Raw genomic sequence first — 18,104 nt, 5'->3', positions numbered from 1 at the left:
TATGCATAGCTAAAGGCTACATAACAAGCAACAATGCCAGATAGGAGAAACGTTGAGTTGTTGGCCAGGGTGGCCAAAGGGACTCCCAGATAGTAAGTAACCTAGCATAGAATTTGGAAAATGAACAGCAAACCCCAATCTTATCTAAAAGAATATTGACAACTGATTGCTGCTAGATGAGGAACAGCTGACCCTCCTAAAACAAAGACCTCTAGATAGGCTGACTAGATTCAATAGAAGGGCAAGTAGTGGGGAATGGCTGGGGGTGCTGACAACACAGCAGACAGGTACAGGGACGTCAGAGTATGAGGGCTCTAGTTGGGGGGAGGGAGGCTATGGGAAGGTGCCATCTGGGAAGTGGGTCTATAGTTGAATAAGATGGTTTGGGATGTTCTGTGTCATATATATATATATATACACACACACACATACACACAAAAAAATCAACGAATTTTTAAAAATGTATTATATTTGAGGAGGAAGCATGGAAATTTGCATCATGCTAATTAGTAGAGGTGATAAACATTACCACTGAAATCTACCCGATGACTTTATAGACATACAGAGGCTCCAAGGATCCAAGTGCAACAGATTCTGACTAGTAATAATCAGATACATCCAGATTAGAGATGCATGCACCAACATCTCAGTGTTAGTAGCAAAAACAATGAGTCTTTCTGCAAGGAACAATATATTCTAAAATGAAATGGAGATCTTTTTTAAAGGTTAAAACCTCATTTAATTTTATGTCATATAGGGTTTATACTGAGTACAATATTGTATAACTGTAATAATTCAACTGTATACCTAAAAACTTACAGCCAATTTTGAAAGAGATGCATCCTACCTCAGGAAAACGTTATTGAATATGTCAATGCTGTTGTAATGAAATGCTTCTTCTAAGTATGTGGTTATTAAATAAATAATTTTTAAAAAAGAGATGGAAAAATCAGAGGAGAGGCGAGAGATTTTATAACAACAAACTCATACAGCAGACCCATGTTTGGTGGTCTCTTAGAAATACTTAACGTTTTAAAATGAAATCAGAATATATACTGCCATTTATAAAATCCACCCACAAATGAAGGAATTAAAAATAAAATTGGAATTAAAAATTAAGTCATGAAAGAGTAAAGTAATTTTTGAAATTTTATACAACCACCTTTCTCTGTTAATTAAAATTTTTGATTCTGTTAAGGTCACTGGATTCTAAATAACAGTGTTGAATAAAAACTTAGGGAAAATCACCTTTTTAAATATACAAACCTTAATTTGGCCTTCTAACTCTTCAGTTTTTTGTTCTAGAGAGAGATGTTTCTCTTTGTACTCTTTAAGATGACTTTCCAGCTGACTGCAATGCTCTTGTTTTTCTTGTAACTTTGTACTGAGCTGCTCCAACTGTATGGTGATCTTATGTAACTCCTACAGAAAAGTACAATTGAAGAAAACTTTGGAAAGACTTATTAACGTTACAGAGCACAGATGTTCAGTCAAAGTAAAACCCTTAACTCTAATTTTACATAGGAAAATATTTGGAGTAAGATTTCAGACATGTTCAATGATTTCCAGAGTTATCTTTATCAACATAAAGGAAACAAAGTTTTACATAGTAAGACACTAAGTTTGCATTATATAAAAGTTAACTTTTGTGTGTGTGGCACTGGGAATCAAAATCAGGGCCTCACGCATGCTAAATAAGCACTATACTATTGAGCTACATCTCCAGCCCAGTTAATAACTTTTTAAAATATTTTTCTATAAAGTTATTTAAAATCTAAAACATATGACAAAACATTAAGTAAATGAATGAAAATTACTATATGGTAATAAATGTTTTCAATTTTCAAAACACTACTTTAAAATTATATTCTAAAAATACTGTAGTGATAACTGTAAAACTCATTCAAGTCATTAGAAAATCCAATTTCACAGAAATAAAGCAGAAATCACGAATAAATCCACCACCCATGGATAATCATTGTTAATATTTTGATAACATTCCTTCTGGTCTTCTCTGTATACTAATTTCTTTTTACTTATTTTTTGTACATGTAAGAGTAGGCTGAGTGGTTAAGAGTGCATACTGCTCTTGCAGAGGATGCAAGTTTGGTTCCCAGCACTCCTGTTGGGCAGCTCACAAGCACCTGTAACTTGAGCTCCAGGGGGGTGTCTGTGGGCAACTTACTCATGTGCACATACCCACAGACAGACACAAACAAACATAATTTTTTGTCTTTTTGAGACAGGGTCTCCCTGTAGCCCCAGCTGTCCTGGAACTCACTATGTAGACCAGGCTGGCCTTGAACTCACAGAGATCCGCCTGGCTCTGTCTCCAGAGGCATGCGCCACCACGCCCGGCACAAACATAATTTTTAAAAATTCACTGGGTGTGGTGGCATAGGTCTTTAATGACGGCACTTGGGCGCCAGAGGCAGAGGCAGGCAGATCTCTGTGAGATCAAAGCCAGCCTAGTCTACATAGTGAGTTCCAGGCAGCTGGGGCTATAGGAAGTCTCTATCTCAAAAATAAATAAATAAATAAATAAATAAATAAATAAATAAATAAATAAATAAATAAATCTTTAAAAAAAGAGAGAATAGGCTGAGACTGTAGCTCAGTGGTAGAGAGCTTTCCTAGCATGTGTGAGAACACAAATTCAAACCCCAGCACTATAATAAATGAATAAATTAAATTAAGTAAATAAAATTAAAAATTGGATCTCACTTTACATAATATTTAGCCTCCTTTATTTTCACACAACGATTCGTCATAAAACTTTCTGATATTGTTTTCTAGATTATATTCAACTGCATTAATTTCCATTTTACTAGTGTGACCTATTTTTTTAGTCAAATCTACTTTAAATTCTTAGACTGCTACTATACTACATTTTCTGCATTTATTAACAGAGGCACAGCAGAATCTTTAAAACTTATTATCTTCTTAGGATAAAAGACTAGAAAATATGGAAAAATTTGAAGTTCTATTTAAAAATTATTTGTTAAATCAGCATACAAAGTAACAGTTTCATTATAGCATTTTCTTATATACTCTGTTCTGACTGATCATCCCCATTCCTCTCCATCTCTCCACCTAATTCTCAAGTTCTTAAACACATATATAGAGACACACATTTTCTTCTATAGTGTCAAATGTATTCCATTACTGTCGCAATTGCAACTGATTCTTAATGAACCTGAGTATTTCCTAATATAGTTTTGAACATGTATACAAATCGAGTATGCCTTAGAACAGAAATTATTTTTTTTCAGACTTTGGAATATAGACTTCAAAGGTAAAGTATCCCAAATCAAAAATTTAAGATTCTATAGGATCCAAAATCCATCACTGGTGCTCACAAAGTTTTGTATTTGGTACAAATATTTTGAACGTCATATTTTTGAATAAGGAATGCTCGTCCTGAATTTCCTTAGAGGTTAACTTCCTTCTAACAATGTTTTAAGCAATGATATAGTCCAGAAATTGTTTTATCTTTTTGTTATTTGCTCTTAATTTTGTAAGTAATATTCTGACAGATGAAGTTTACCCTTTTTGTGACTGTTCATTTATAAACATACTTTCCATTATCATTGCTGGCTCCAATTTCATGCTCAGAAAACACTTTTCAGACGAGTTTAACAATAAAAGTAAACTGGAAGTAGCAAAACCACATATATCTGTGATCCCATTTGAATAAAAGAAAATATTAGTGTGTGTGCACGCACACACAAACATATAACTATACATGCGTTTTTAATGCTTTCAGAGATCTGGAATAATGTATATCAAATCTAATAGAAAACTTTCCATCTAAGGAGAAAAACAGGATTAAAGCATAAATATAGAAATTTTTTTTCATTTTGATATACTATATTTTTCTTTAAAACATATATCAAAGTATTCAATATTTTTCTTAATAAACAAGTAAATTCTTAAAAATCTCTGCCTGATAAAAGCTGAAAAAAATCCACTAGCATTTTGGTCTTGGTCCTAACTTAGAAGCTTCTTCTGAGAAAGTTAGGGTATACATTTCCTCCATGCCTTCACTCTCTTACCTCAAAGAAAATAAGTAACTCTTACAATTGAGATGGCACATGTATCTGGGTCACAGGCAGCCTACTTGCTAAAATAAATGTAGTGATGTATCTCACTTCTCTACATCACTGGCACTTGATAGAAGCAGGCAACAATCCCACACTTGGAAGTAAATATTTCATCTCCTGCTAAGGTCTAGGCTAATGAGGACACACAGTACAATATTAGGAAGCCAATTATACCAGCATACTAGTTTTGTCAAAAGCAGATGTGGCATTTTTATATTCATCTATCTGACTCAACTTTGTTCTGAACTCAGGGAGGAATTAAGAGGGTTATGCAAGTCTATCACAAAATTATATAAAACTGGGTATCATTGTTACAAATTCATCATGAATGTATTTACAAAAACACTAGATAATAATGCGAAATTACCAAGTTCCCTACCTGCTGCTTATCTTGTAATGCGTTTTGAGCTGTGTCCAAATGATTCTGAAGATCGGCTCTTTGAGCAGTTTTTGCTGCTTCTGCTGATAGTAATAATTCAGTTTTGGCTTTAATCTGTAACAAAATTTATATGTTACTTAATTCTATATTGAGTTGTGAACTTCTTTTTTAATAAACATTGATTTTGTCACCAATATATTAAAAAGTTAAGTCCTTTACTAGAAAAATAGTAACTTAGACATTGAAAAATATGCGTGTGAAAGTCCTCCAAATAGAAGGGAGAAGACTCCTGATGCTTATATAACAATGGAAAGATATTTCTCTATGACAATAAAGTACTATTGTACTCCCAAAACACTATAGTGCCCCTTATTAAGAAAGATGGTGGCAGGAATGGTAGGTCTGTAATCAGAGCATTTGGGTGGCACAGGCAAAAGGATTCTGAGTTACAGTTCAACCTGTGCTACATGGTTAGATGATGTCTTAAAAACAATAACAACAATAACAACAACAAAAAGAAACCAAAGAAACTGTAATTTTTTTTTTTCCTGAGAAAGGCCATTGTATTTTTCAGAAGTAAATGTTCAAAATCTACCAGCATGACAATAAACTGAACTATGTCAAAGGAAATGACTGGCACCAATGATAATTGACAATTTCTGGGGGCTGGAGACATGGCTCAGCAGTTAAGAGCACTGGTTGCTCTTGTAGAAAACCAGGGTTCAGTTCCCAGCACCCAGACGGCAGCTAACAACTTTCTGTAACTCCAGTTCCAGGGTATCCAATGCCTTCTTCTGGCCTCTGTAGGCACTGCATAACATGGGTGCATTTACATTATACATGCAAAACACTCATACACATAAAATAAAAATCAATCAAAAAATATTTTTAAAGAATTTCATAATTTATGGAGTCTAAACATCTAGGCAAGCTGAAGTTATGTTTAAAATTCACTCTTTCCTGAGAACATCTCATGTAAAGAGTTTTACTTCTGATGATCATTAAAAGCTAAAGAAATTACACATTAAAAACTCCAAGTTTTCCACAATAAGTTTTGAATAGAACCAAATGGACTAAAAGTTCTGCCCTATTTATTAGAAGCAACATTTTAAAAAGAATATAACTAACTTTAGCATAACTTACCTCCAAAAGAAAAGCAGAAGGTAGGAAAAAATTTAAATACATTTGAAATTAAAATATGTTGATAAGCATTAAAAAGGAGAGAGTACTCATTTACTAAATGAGGAGAGGGATTGATAAACATAAAAAAATTTAAATATATACTGGAAGGTTAATTTTAAGCAGAAAGGAAATCCTCTGAAGAATTATTTCTTAATAACTCAGCATTTAATTGTCACAGTAAGAATATTTGACAAGATATCTTCTTCTATCCTGAATTAAAAGTGAAAAGTTAAGAAATTTATATTTTAAATAATAGGAAGTAAACTAATCACTGACACATATATCAGAGACTATGAAGAACTTATTTAAACAGCTTCTTTATATACAGGATGTCTGAGGAACTAAAAATTCATGAACTACCTTAAAACATAATTAAACATCTGTTTTTTTTACTGATAATAAATCAGAACTTTATTTTTTAAAAATGTTGGTATATAGATAATTTTACTATTTACTAAAGGTGAAAACAAACTTGCATACTAATGAGACAGATATGTTTATTTTTATACGAAGAATTAAAAATTGGCTTAATATTTGACACCACGAGATATAGAGTATCAACATTGTTCAAAGTGGAATATTTTGCTTTAAAAATATTCTATTTATTTTAATTTTTTATTTTCTATTTGTATGAGTGTATTTATTGCCTGCATGTATGTAAGTGCACCCATTTCGTGCAATGGCTACAGGTCAGAAGAGGGCATTGGATCCCCTGAAGCTGGAGTTGAAGATGGTTATCAGCCACCATTGTGAATGCTGAGAATCAAACCTGGGTATTCTACAAGAGCAGCCACTGCTCTTGACCACTGAGTCATCGCTCCAGTCTGAATGTTTTGGATTTATAATCAGTACGTGATGCTGAGGATATTGCTTTGCATAAATACTTAGAATGAAATGGCAGAAAGAGGTTTATGATCATTTCAAAATTTTTGAAAATTTTGTCCTAACCTCCAGCCACGATTCTTGTAACATTTTTTTTTTTTGTGAAACTCAAGTCAGCAATTCAAAATCAATTATTTTTGTCTTGTTGAGACAGTGTCTCCCTGTAGCCACAGCTGGCCTGGAACTCTCCATATAGACCAGGCTGGCATCCATCTCACAGAGATCTGCCTGCGTAATTGAACATCATCTTATCACATAGTATGTTTCAGTTTGTGGGACATATTTCCAAAGTCATGTAACATGTAAAGATTTGGAGATTAAGAAATAACTCCACTAGTTTATAGTTTCAGAACTTTCTGATGGCAAAAACAGTCAGCCTGTCTCTAGTCCCTTTATATGCACTAATATTAGAAGACGTGCCAACTGCTGCAACCCACATTGTTGCAACATATACATTAAGCCCTTACAACAGTAGTAAGGCATCAAGAGCAGTCTCATGATATGCTGGCAGATACTTAACCTGTTAATTTACCCTCATACGGTGCTGATCATCCTGCCAGGAAGTAACTTGGAAGTAGGAATCAAAAGGTATTTTACAGAACTGGGTACAGTGGATGGTGCACACCTTTAATCCCAGCACTCAGGAAGGTAGAAACAAGCAGATCTCTATGAGATTGAGGTCAGCTTGGTCTACACAATGAGTTCCATGCCAGCTGGTACTACAGGGAGACCTTGTCTCAAAATTTTTTCTTTTTTAATTTTTAAAAAGGTGCATTACAGAAATCACCTTTAAATAAAGAGAACAAAACATCTGTGCGAAGGGGAAAGTTCAACAACTTACATAATTTAATTTGTATTTCCCATTAATATGTAAAGCAAAAAGAATCTTTAACATCTGATATTCTAAAATTGGTACTTTACACATATACACTCATTAAACAGCATAACTGCATATTACCTGAATGTCAAGTTGGGAGACCTTCTCTTTGCTTTCATTTAGCTGGCTGTTTAATTCACTAACATTGGCTTCTAGGGAAAGAACACGGTCTTGTGCAGCTCGAAGATGTGCCTTCTGCTCTTGTACCTGGTCATGTAAATTCTCCTGAGCTTGTTTATGGCTCTCTGACTGATTCTTCAGCTTCTCCATCAGCTGAGTTACCTGTTATTTAAGCAAGAGTCTAAGTTTTCAAATCACATAACAAAAACTAAAACACTGAATTTAAACACAATGAGAATATTAAACTGCTCTATAATAGGTAATTTCAACTTTTACAAGTAAAATTATTCACACCTTTTAAAAAATAAGCTTAGTATCTCAAATCCCCAAAACAACATCAAATTCAGATATATTATTTTCAAATCATCTGTATTCAACTATAATTTCCATGCAATAAAGTATAAATTTTGAGATCTCATAAAGGTATACATTCATTTGACCATTATTACAATCAAAGTAAAGACTATTTTCATCACCTCAAAATATTTTCTCATGTGTCTTTGTAGTCATTCCCACTTCCCAGTTTTGCCCCATATAATCATTAATCTGAGTGACGAGAGTTCCTTACATATTGTGGGTGTCTCTAGGTTATCAGATAGATATATACTACAAATACTTCTCTCAACTGTATCTTGGCATTATTTTCATAATGTTTTCTTTTGAAAAGTACATATTTTAAATTTTAGATGAAATCTAATACATATGATATGTATTTTCATGTATTTTTGTCTTAACTTTTAAAATTTATAGATTTATATTTTAATCAAATTAAAAATTCTCCTCAGCCATATTTTACAAATGCTGCCTTCTTCCTTGTCCTCCTCTGATGCTCATTATATTTTGCAAGTCTATGTGATGCTGCCCCAGGAGTCCCCAAGGCATTTTCTTTTCTGCTTCATTTTGAACAGTTCAATTACTTTTATGTTTTTATGTTCATTGATACCTTTCCTGTCAATTTTCAATTCAAGTATTTTAAGTCTTTTTATTTCTAGCAGTTTCACATGAGTATTTTATTATTTCTATTCCCATTATTGGGCTTTTCCTTTATATCCATAAACACATTAAAAGGTGTCTTAAAGTACTTGTCTGAAAATCCCATCATCTTTCATCTTTCATTTGAGGATCTGTTTCCACTGAATCATTTTCTTTTCTTTTTAACCCAAGAAAAAATTTTATTAGAGTTTAAGAGGAAAAAAATAGTACAGGGTAGATGAAAATCCTGGCAGCTGCCAGGAAGAGATGGAAAGAAAGTCATGCCTTTCAAGTCAGGCATGGGATAGAAATAGTTTATTAAGAAAAAAGTAATCTCAAGAGTGGAAGTGAGCTGCTGAGCTAAGCAAGAGCCCAAACAGCTTCCACTGAATTATTTTCTACTGGTTATGATAAATATTCTGCTGCTTCATATATCCAGTAACTTTTGGTCATTTATTGTGATTGACCTGAATTATGTTGCCTTCTCTCAAAAAATGTTGAATTTTGTTCTAGCAGGCAAGTAATGCATTTGTGTTTCACCTGGGCCCAAGGTTTACTCTTACATTCCATTAGAGGAGGTGTATAGTAGCTTTTACTCTAGGCCTGGTTTACTTCCCATGTAAGGTGTGGTATTTCTGGTGTCCCTATTGAATGCCCTAATCAGTCAACCAATGTTTCTCATCTCTGAGTGGTTGAGCTTGAAGATCTCTTTGTGGGTTCCAGTTCATCACTTGGAATCACAGACTCTTTCTTACCTTAGGAGTATAACTTAGCATTCAACCAAAGCTACCAACAGACTCTCAAGCAGATTTCTAGTGCCTTTTCTCTGTGTCGTTCATTCCTCTCTGACACTCTGTCTTACCAATTCAAGTCATCTTAACCTCCTTGAAGTTTTTTCAACTTAAATCAACCTCCAACTCATCAGTTCAATGAGATCACTGCTTTCCCTGGACCCCCTCAACCTATGTGGTAGCCTGGAAAAATAGCTCTAGGTCACAAGTCAGGGGAGTCAAGGGTTCCAACTCTCTGATTTCTCAGGTGTCACAGTCTTATACTTTGCATACTGTCTAATGGCTAAAAAAAAGTGCTTTTATGCATTTCCCCCCACTTTTCTAGTTGTTCATGGCAGGAGGTCTAAACAGGTACCAGTTACTCCAGGGTGATCAGAACAAAATGTACATTTATTGAAATTTGCTTTTTTAAAATGTATAATTTTTCTGATATTTCTTTTTAAATGTTTTATCACTATTGTATGTATGGGAATATATAGTATGTATGTATACATATGTGTCCTGATCATACTTCTATAACAAGCAGTATCAAGATGTAAACAAAGAATAGATTAAGAAATTCTTCATAAAAATTTGGCTAATGGGCACCTGATAAGAATTCTTGAAAATTAACTTGGAGCTAAGCATGGTGGCACTCACCTAAAATCCCAGCACTCAGGAGGCAGAAGTGTGAGGACCAAGTTTGAAGTTAGCTTGATCTACATAGCAAGTTCTATGCTAGCTAGAGCTATAGTAACAAGACTGTCTCAAAACAAAACATGCAGACAAAAAATACAATACAAAACAAAACAACTTGAGTACTCAGATGTGGTAACACACACCCATCATAATAGCAGTCAGGAAGCTGAGGTAAGATTATCATAAGTTGGAAGCTAGCCTAGGCTACATGTAAGATCCTAGTCTCAAAATAAATAAATGAAAAATAAGCAAACGACTAGCCTGGAAATTTGATAGGAAATTCACAATCTATTCTAACTCGAAAATTAGAACAGTGGTATTACCTACTAATATTTTATTCTAATATTTTCTTATTTAGATAATAAAATTCCCTTACTTGATAAGACTTCCTATACAGCAGATATAAATTATTTTCAGTTTTAAAATTTTGTAAGTTTCTTTTAAACTACATGAGAGTTGTGGAATAATAAAACAATATCAAAACTATTAGGGTGCGATATATTATCCAAAAATATATGCATTATTCAAATCTAAGTAACTATTGAGTTTCAAATATTATTCAATACTTTGTAATAGCTAACACGTGATTACTATTTCTAATGTATTAAGTTATGTTACTATTCACTTCCTTTTTTTAAACATCACAATGCCAGGAAGCAAGTATGTAACATGTCTACTTTTCCAACAAGCTAACAAGGTGATCTATCTACAGTCCCATAAATAAGTTACATTCTGGGACGGGAACTGAAGATCTCCTTTGTCAAAGCATGCTAACAGCCTTTCACTACACTAGTGACCTATGTCAAAGGTAAATGAGATGGTATCTGTCAAAAATAAAAATTTTAAAGGAGCAAAACCAGTCAGGATGATTAATCATTTATATAAAACACATTTAAAATCTCAGCACTCAGGAGGCAGAAGTGAGAGTAAACTTTAGAGATACAACACATTTTACAAACTTACTTGTTCCTGTAAAGTATGATTCTTTTCTTGCAACTGGTTAAGAACAGCAGTCTCTCCTTCACCAGCTTGAATTTTTGCATAAAGATCTTCTCTTTCTTTTTCTAATAAAGAAATATTTTCCTTACTTTTCTGTAATAAGGCTTCGAGGTTCTGGATTTTTTGGTCCTTATCACCAATCTGACGCAATACTTGCTCCAAATCATTCTGTAAAGAATTAGAAACTGCTATTTTAAGAACAGAAAATTAAAAAAGCTATCATTCAGACATAAAGTGATTGATAATAATTTTCATCACTCAAAGTTTTATTCCTACATTTTAAAATGATGCCAAATTAATCAGAACTATACATTTAGTAATATAAATCTATATTATTTATAAGCATGACTTTAACAAAAAAGTTCACATCATACTTTTCCTAGCACTGTGAACTTGCTTCCTATTCTTCTGATCTTATTGAGGACATGTGAGATTCATGAGTCCTTGAATACAGCAAGCACACTCCCATCTCAGAGCCTTTGTACTAATAATTTTTCTGCCTTAAATGCTTCCTTAATGACTACTATGATTCACTCCCTCTTCTTCAAATGTCTGTTCAACTGCTACCTTGTCAATCAAGTTTGCCCTGACCATTAGATTTCAAACCGCAGCCTTTTCCATTACTCCATATACTGGTTTTTACACTTCACTGCACTTCTCTCTAGCACACTACAGCTTTTCCCCCATGTTTATTTACTTCTCTCCTTCTCCCCATTAGAATGTATGTATGCAACACAAAGGTGAGTATTCTCATGTCTTATTCATTGATATATATCCAAGATATATGACACAGATGTTCTAAAATAATCACTGAATGAAAAAAAAAATCATTGTACTGTGCTCCTTGACCCATATCCTGTTTGCCTTCTAGCCTTGGGCACAGGCCTGCTTTTGCTCTCAACACCCCATATCTCTGGACTACCCTCTTAGCCCAGACCCACCCATTGCGTCCTGATCCCCTACACTCAGACCAGCTCAATTTTTCAATCTAGTTTCTTAGAGCCTTCACAGGTGGTCCCCACCCCCAACTTGCCTTTGCACTTCTGAGACCAGTTTTCTACTTTGGCTGTCCTCACCCCAATTTACTTTGAATTCTCTAGACCATCCTTTGCTGGTGAGTCTGATCCTGCCCACTAGGCTTGACTTCCCTACAGCCTGAGCAACTCCAATCTCCCACCCACATCCTGTTCTCATTCTAGCCTTGGGCACAGGCCTGCTTTTGCTTTCAACGCCCTGGATCTCCCACACATTGCATCCTAATCACCTGCACTCAGACCAGCTCAAATTTTTAGACTAGTTTGTTGGAGCATTCACAGGCTATCCCCACCCCTAACTTGTCTTGAATTCCCCACACCAACCTTCAACCCTGTAAGGCTGATACACACTGCACCTTGACTTCTCTACAGCCTGAGCAACTCCAATCTCCTGGACCCAAATCCCTACATTGGCACCATCTGCAACCCCTCGCACTGCTGCAGGTTCCTTGCCCTCTGTAGAGGCCCAGACTTTGGCAGACTGCCTGAGATTACAAAACAACCAGCCTCAGCCTAACAAGCTCCCAAATTGTGCTGTGCTGCTGGCTAGAGGGACCTAGACTTTAGGAGGGAAGAGCATTTGATTCTCCTCTGTCTTGGGCTTCTGCTAAGAGATGGAAGCAACCTAAATGTCCCTAAACTGACGAGTAGTTAATGAAAATGTGGTACATTTACACAATGAAGTTCTATTCAGCAGTAAAGAAAGATGAAATCATGAAATTTTCAGGTAAATTGATAGAACTAGAAACTGTTAAACTAGGTGAAATAACATAAACTCAGAAAAACAAATGATGTATGCTCTCCTTCATATGTGGATCCTAGCACCAAATCCTATATGTGAGTATGCATCCAGATATAACTGCAGGACCAGGATAATGAAAAGGAACCAGGGAGGTAAAGGGAAAGAAGGAACCTGAGAGAAGAACAGTAGGAGACAGGTGTTACTAAGGGACAAATGGATAAAATGGGGGTATTTAAGAGGGAGAGAAGAGGGAGGGTTTTCCGAGGAACTTTGGGGGACAAAGCAAAAGAAAAAGCTCAAGAGAGGTGTGACTATTGGAGACAGGTATTATCAAGGGAGAAATGCGGGAGAAAGGGGACATTTTAAATGGGGAAGTCATGGTGTAAAGGTTAGACAGGGAGAGAGGAGAGATAAATAATGCCTAGCTAGTGTAAAAAAATCACAAGAAATCCTATTAGTTCAACAACCAAATGACAAATTATACATATATCTCTAAATGAGTCCATGTGTATAGCTGAAGGCTACATAACAAGAAACAGTGCCAGATAGAAGAAACCTTTCCTTGAGTTGTTGGCCAGGGTGGTCCAAGAGACTCCCAAAATTACACAGGCCATTGCCACAGCCCCTGAGTCCCTCCAAGAACTTGAAGGTAAGACCCTACTACTGAAGACAGAACATACTTTGGACAGAGGATTTGGAACAATGGAGCTGGAACTGAACTGGAAGCCACTTCCCCTTAAGGCTAGCTATCAGCTAGGCCTTGCATATAGCTTTGGAAAGCCCTATGTAAGGTACTATGGGAGAACATCAATCTATGGTCCAACACCAGCTTCAAAACCAAATAACTACATCAGTGACCAGCACAGCATACAATTTGGTGTAGTAGTGGCACTTTTATCTTGGGGGCAATCAACAGCTACCTAATTGGACTAAAAGTCCACTCAATGAGAGGAAACTCATGTATGGTACTATAAACATAGCCAAATACACATGGCTGGAGATCACTGAGAAAACCCCCAGACTGTCACATCCCTGCACTAATGTAATTTCTTACAATGTGCAAAATATGTATCCTTATACTTACAGACAAATATCCCTGTAACTATTCATCAAAGATGCTTCTTTTGCATCAAAGACTATTACAGAGTACCACAACTGGTCATACACAGGCATTGTCTGTGAATTGCACAAGTCTAAGTGGTGCATCTACAATGCAACCTCTACAGTTAAGGCTCACTGAACATAGAACAAGGAATAAAGAAGACAACAATGAATATCTCAATTCTCATTAATGAAGCCCCCTCATGCAACAGAGAGCCAGGAACACAAAAGGTCACAAATGGCCAAAGGTGTAGAGACTAAGGGTTTACAGAATGCTGGTCCTTGGACAGAACTCCTATATTAAACTTCACCCACCCAGGGCTCAGGGACCACTGAGGATGTTAAGAGTCAGGGAGGAGGTGCATGACCATATGGAAATAAGAGTTCTACAAGCTCCTGGGACCCTGCTCATATGAATCCATAGCAATGGTGTTAGCATGCACAGGACCCATGCAAACTCAAACAGACAAACCTAGCATAGAACTGGGGAAATGGACAGCTGACCTCAATCTTAACTGAGAAAATATTGATAAGTGATTACTGCTAGATGAGGAAAAGCTGATCTTCCAAAAACAAGAGACTCTAGGTAGGCTGACTAGACTGCAGTAGATGAACTTGCACTGAGGGAATGTCTAGGGACACTAACTTGACACAATGGTCTTTAAGACAAATGACAGAATGTATGAATTCCAGTGAGAGAGCTATGAGAGGGTGCCAGTGGGGAAGGGGGCATAAAGATGACTAAGATTGACTAAGATGTTCTGTATGAAATACACAAAAATTCAATAAAAATATTGAGAGAAAAAGATCATTGCACTGTAACACATGTACACTTGTGCAGGCTCATTTTTATATCCAGTAGGACTCTTCTATCAATAAATCAGCAAAGCCATCTTTTACTTTACCAAGGATCTAAATGTTACATAAAGTATAATACAATAGTGCATATCTAGAACAATATCCTCTTTCTCAAACTAGTTAGTCCAATGCCTATGGCTCCACCTCTATCTTTTTAAGAAAGTCAGGCAGCTGCTACCCAGAATAAAGCCCTAACCAGTTCATTTATAGACTTTACAACTACTTCATGCAATGTTAGAGACAAAACCAGTAACTACCTAGCATCTTCAATAATTTCTGTCAGTATTCAACTACTGAAAGCCAGTCACTTTCAAACATGCTTTTCATTCTTCTAAGCTTCATCCTTAAGTCATGAAAGGCCACACAACCTCCATGCTCTCAGCTTTTGTTCCTACTACCAGAGGCATATACTTCTATCACCATTGTACCTGCCCCAGAAACATGCTGTGACTCAGATGGTCATCTAAGAAGTTCCCTAAGACTTCTCTATTCCAAACAAGGTTTAGGTTAAGTAACTTGTCAGCTATAGTCCGTAATAATCTCATATACATATAAACGGCTAGAACTGTGCTCATTACATTTAGTTTTTAAGATTTTTACATCCATGAAAAACTTAGTTTGACGCCTTTCTCATTCTCATTAATTCTCAGGAAATAATTTAAATTTATTGGTAAGTGTAGAATAAACAACGAGTAAGCATGTTCTACTGGGGCCCTTATCTCCCTTGAGTTGGAGAGTTTAAACTGCCTATAAGGTGAAAAGCTGTCATTTCCAGCAGTGTCTACAGCTATATGAATAAAATTTAACTTAAGGATACTGTATAGGAAAATCCTCTTAGCTGTTGACCCATGCCAAATTTTCCATGTTAGCTTTATCATCCCATTTTTTCCTACTCTTCACAGCAAAATCCCAGAGTTACCTATAGTCACATAATCTAGTTTCTTATCTGAATTACTAGTCTCTCCGCTAATTTCTCTGCTTTTGTTCACATCCCCTACAGTCTATTCACAATATAGCAGCCAGAGTGATTCTAAGAAGCTGTCAGTCAGACCATGTCACTTCCTTATTCAGAACTCCTCAATTTCTCGCCTTACTCAAAAAGACAAAAGTAAAATGAAGTCCTTAAATTACCCATGAATTTCTACATATTCTGACCCCATGTGATCTTTGTGACCATATCTCTTTTAACTGTTATCAATCACACTAACCTAATCAGCTCCTGTTACTCCTGAGACTTGCTCCCGCCTCAAGAGCTTTTAACATATCATTGATGCTCTTCTCTCTGAAGTCTACAAGACTCATACCCTGCCTTGCTTTAGGTCTTTCAAAGAAGCCTTCTCTAGCAACCCTCCCTAGCACTGCAATCTTCCTAACACTTCCATCACCATATATGCTTCCTAAACCCTGATCCTCCTCCTTTTGTTCTTGATCAGAGCACTTAGCACACTATACGTTTTGCTTATTTATCTTGGTTATTGTTCGCCTCCATCACTAAACTTCATGACAGCAGACATTTTGTTTTATTGACCGCCATAGAAACACAATCAGATCCTTGACTGAGAATAGACAAAAATAATGCTGTTGACTGATTGAATATTTCATCTCTATTGTCTGGTTCCCATGCCGTACTCCGTACTCAACAAGGAAATGTTCCTTACTGCAGAAACGATATATCTTCCTCCAAACTTCACAATTATATTATGTATACATCACTCGACAGTGCTTTTTCTAGGGGGCAGACACTGTGCCTCTTTATTCTTGGTTCTGAGCAGTGTCTGACACTCAGTGCTCAGTAATATTTGATAAGTGAACGAATGAAGGAACAAATGAATACCAAAGGCGAATTCACCTCAAACATGAATCCTACTTTCATATAACAAAACTAAACTTCTTTAACCCTTCTAAGTTATGCAATGGAACCTGTATGAATTTAACCAAATCAATTATATTTTCTATACCTATAATTCCAATGTTCGGATGATAGCTGTCCTAGTTAGCTTTCTACTGCTGTGATAAAATACTCTGACAAAAACCAACCTGGGAATCAGGTGTGGTGGTATACGCCTTTTTTCCTAGTACTTGGGAGGCAGAGGCAGGCAGATAGATCTCTGTGAGGCTGTGGTCAGCCTGGTCAATATTAGCAAGTTCCAGGTCAGCTGGGACCACTAGAAGACCCTGTCTCAAAAAGACAAACACAAACACAAACACACACACACACACACACACACAAGAAATGAAAACAGAAAAAACCACACAGACGTGCCCACAGGTATTAGTGTTTTTGCCTCATGTATGCATATGCACCACATATGTACAGTGCCTATGGAGGCTAGATGATGGTGTCAGTTCTCTAGAAACTGGAGTTATAAATGGTTGTTTGTCACTATGTGGGCATTGGGAACTGAACCCAGGTCCTCTGTAAGAGCAGCCTCTGTGCAGGTCTTCTGGAATTGTTGATCCATGTCTCCAGCCACTCAAATTTAAATTTTTACTCATAGAAATCAAAAGAAAAATTCTGATTATCTATCACTGAATACTATCAAAACTCATAATCAAGTGTTTTGCATTCTATAATTCCATCACAAAAAAGGAAAATGATTTTGTTTCATTTTTGCTTAAAAAACAAATTATTAGGGGCTAATAATAGCAAGACAGCACATGAGTTAAGAACGTTCACTGCTTAACTGGAGTTTAATTCCTAGCATCTATGTCAGTCAGGTGGCTTAACAGCCTGTAACTCCAGCTCTAGGGAATCTGATACCCTTTTCTGGCTTCCATGGTACCTGCACACATGTACACATAAACACACATACAGATTTAGACACATACACATAGTTAAAAATAAATATTTAAAAATTAATTATTAGTATAACATTTACCTGGGCTTCTCGTAGTTTTGCTGTAGTGCTTTGCTGAAGGGCCTGTTGCTCTTGATGTTGTTGCTTTGATTTATCTAACTGATGTTGCAATTCTGTGGAATTTGTTACTTTTTCCTTCAACTTAAAAAAAATGTAGACTATCAGTTGACAATTTAAGGCATAAATGGGATTATGCATAACTATCTGGTTATTCTTTCAATTCTCAAATTAGAACAGAAAAATAAAACCAAACCATATGGAAAAATCAGCATTAAAGCAATATTTCATTACTTGTAGAATCTTAATTTTATGATGAAGAAACCATTCTCTGATGATAAAGTCCCATCCTGAAAAGAACATGAATCGTCTGGCATTAGTTCGTAATTGTTTCCTATATACCAATATACTAAAGGACTCAATTACACACAATTTATTTGTAACAATAATCTAAACCACAGTATCAATATTTCTCCTTTTTTGTTAATAGTTACAGCTATAGTTTACTCAGAAGGAATCAGATCACATTTA

At 35.7% G+C, this 18,104-nt stretch overlaps 1 protein-coding gene across 1 annotated transcript in view; it reads right to left on the bottom strand.

Annotated features, from left to right (window-relative positions):
* Eea1 (early endosome antigen 1) overlaps window positions 1-18,104 on the bottom strand; it is a 144,688-nt gene that overhangs the window by 39,926 nt on the left and 86,658 nt on the right. Inside the window, exons 13-17 of the mRNA XM_008823837.3 lie at window positions 17,598-17,717; window positions 10,948-11,151; window positions 7,505-7,705; window positions 4,483-4,596; window positions 1,267-1,422 (exon numbers count right to left, since the gene is read on the bottom strand). Coding sequence (XP_008822059.1) covers window positions 1,267-1,422; window positions 4,483-4,596; window positions 7,505-7,705; window positions 10,948-11,151; window positions 17,598-17,717 — 795 coding nt within the window. The remainder of the gene's footprint in view (window positions 1-1,266; window positions 1,423-4,482; window positions 4,597-7,504; window positions 7,706-10,947; window positions 11,152-17,597; window positions 17,718-18,104) is intronic.

The sequence above is a fragment of the Nannospalax galili genome, unplaced genomic scaffold, assembly GCF_000622305.1.
Source record: "Nannospalax galili isolate Female #2095 unplaced genomic scaffold, S.galili_v1.0 scaffold191, whole genome shotgun sequence".
In the NCBI taxonomy this organism is placed as follows: Eukaryota; Metazoa; Chordata; class Mammalia; order Rodentia; family Spalacidae; genus Nannospalax; species Nannospalax galili.
The sequence above is the reverse complement of the archived record's forward strand: the minus strand, read 5'-3'. Positions and strand labels throughout refer to the sequence as shown.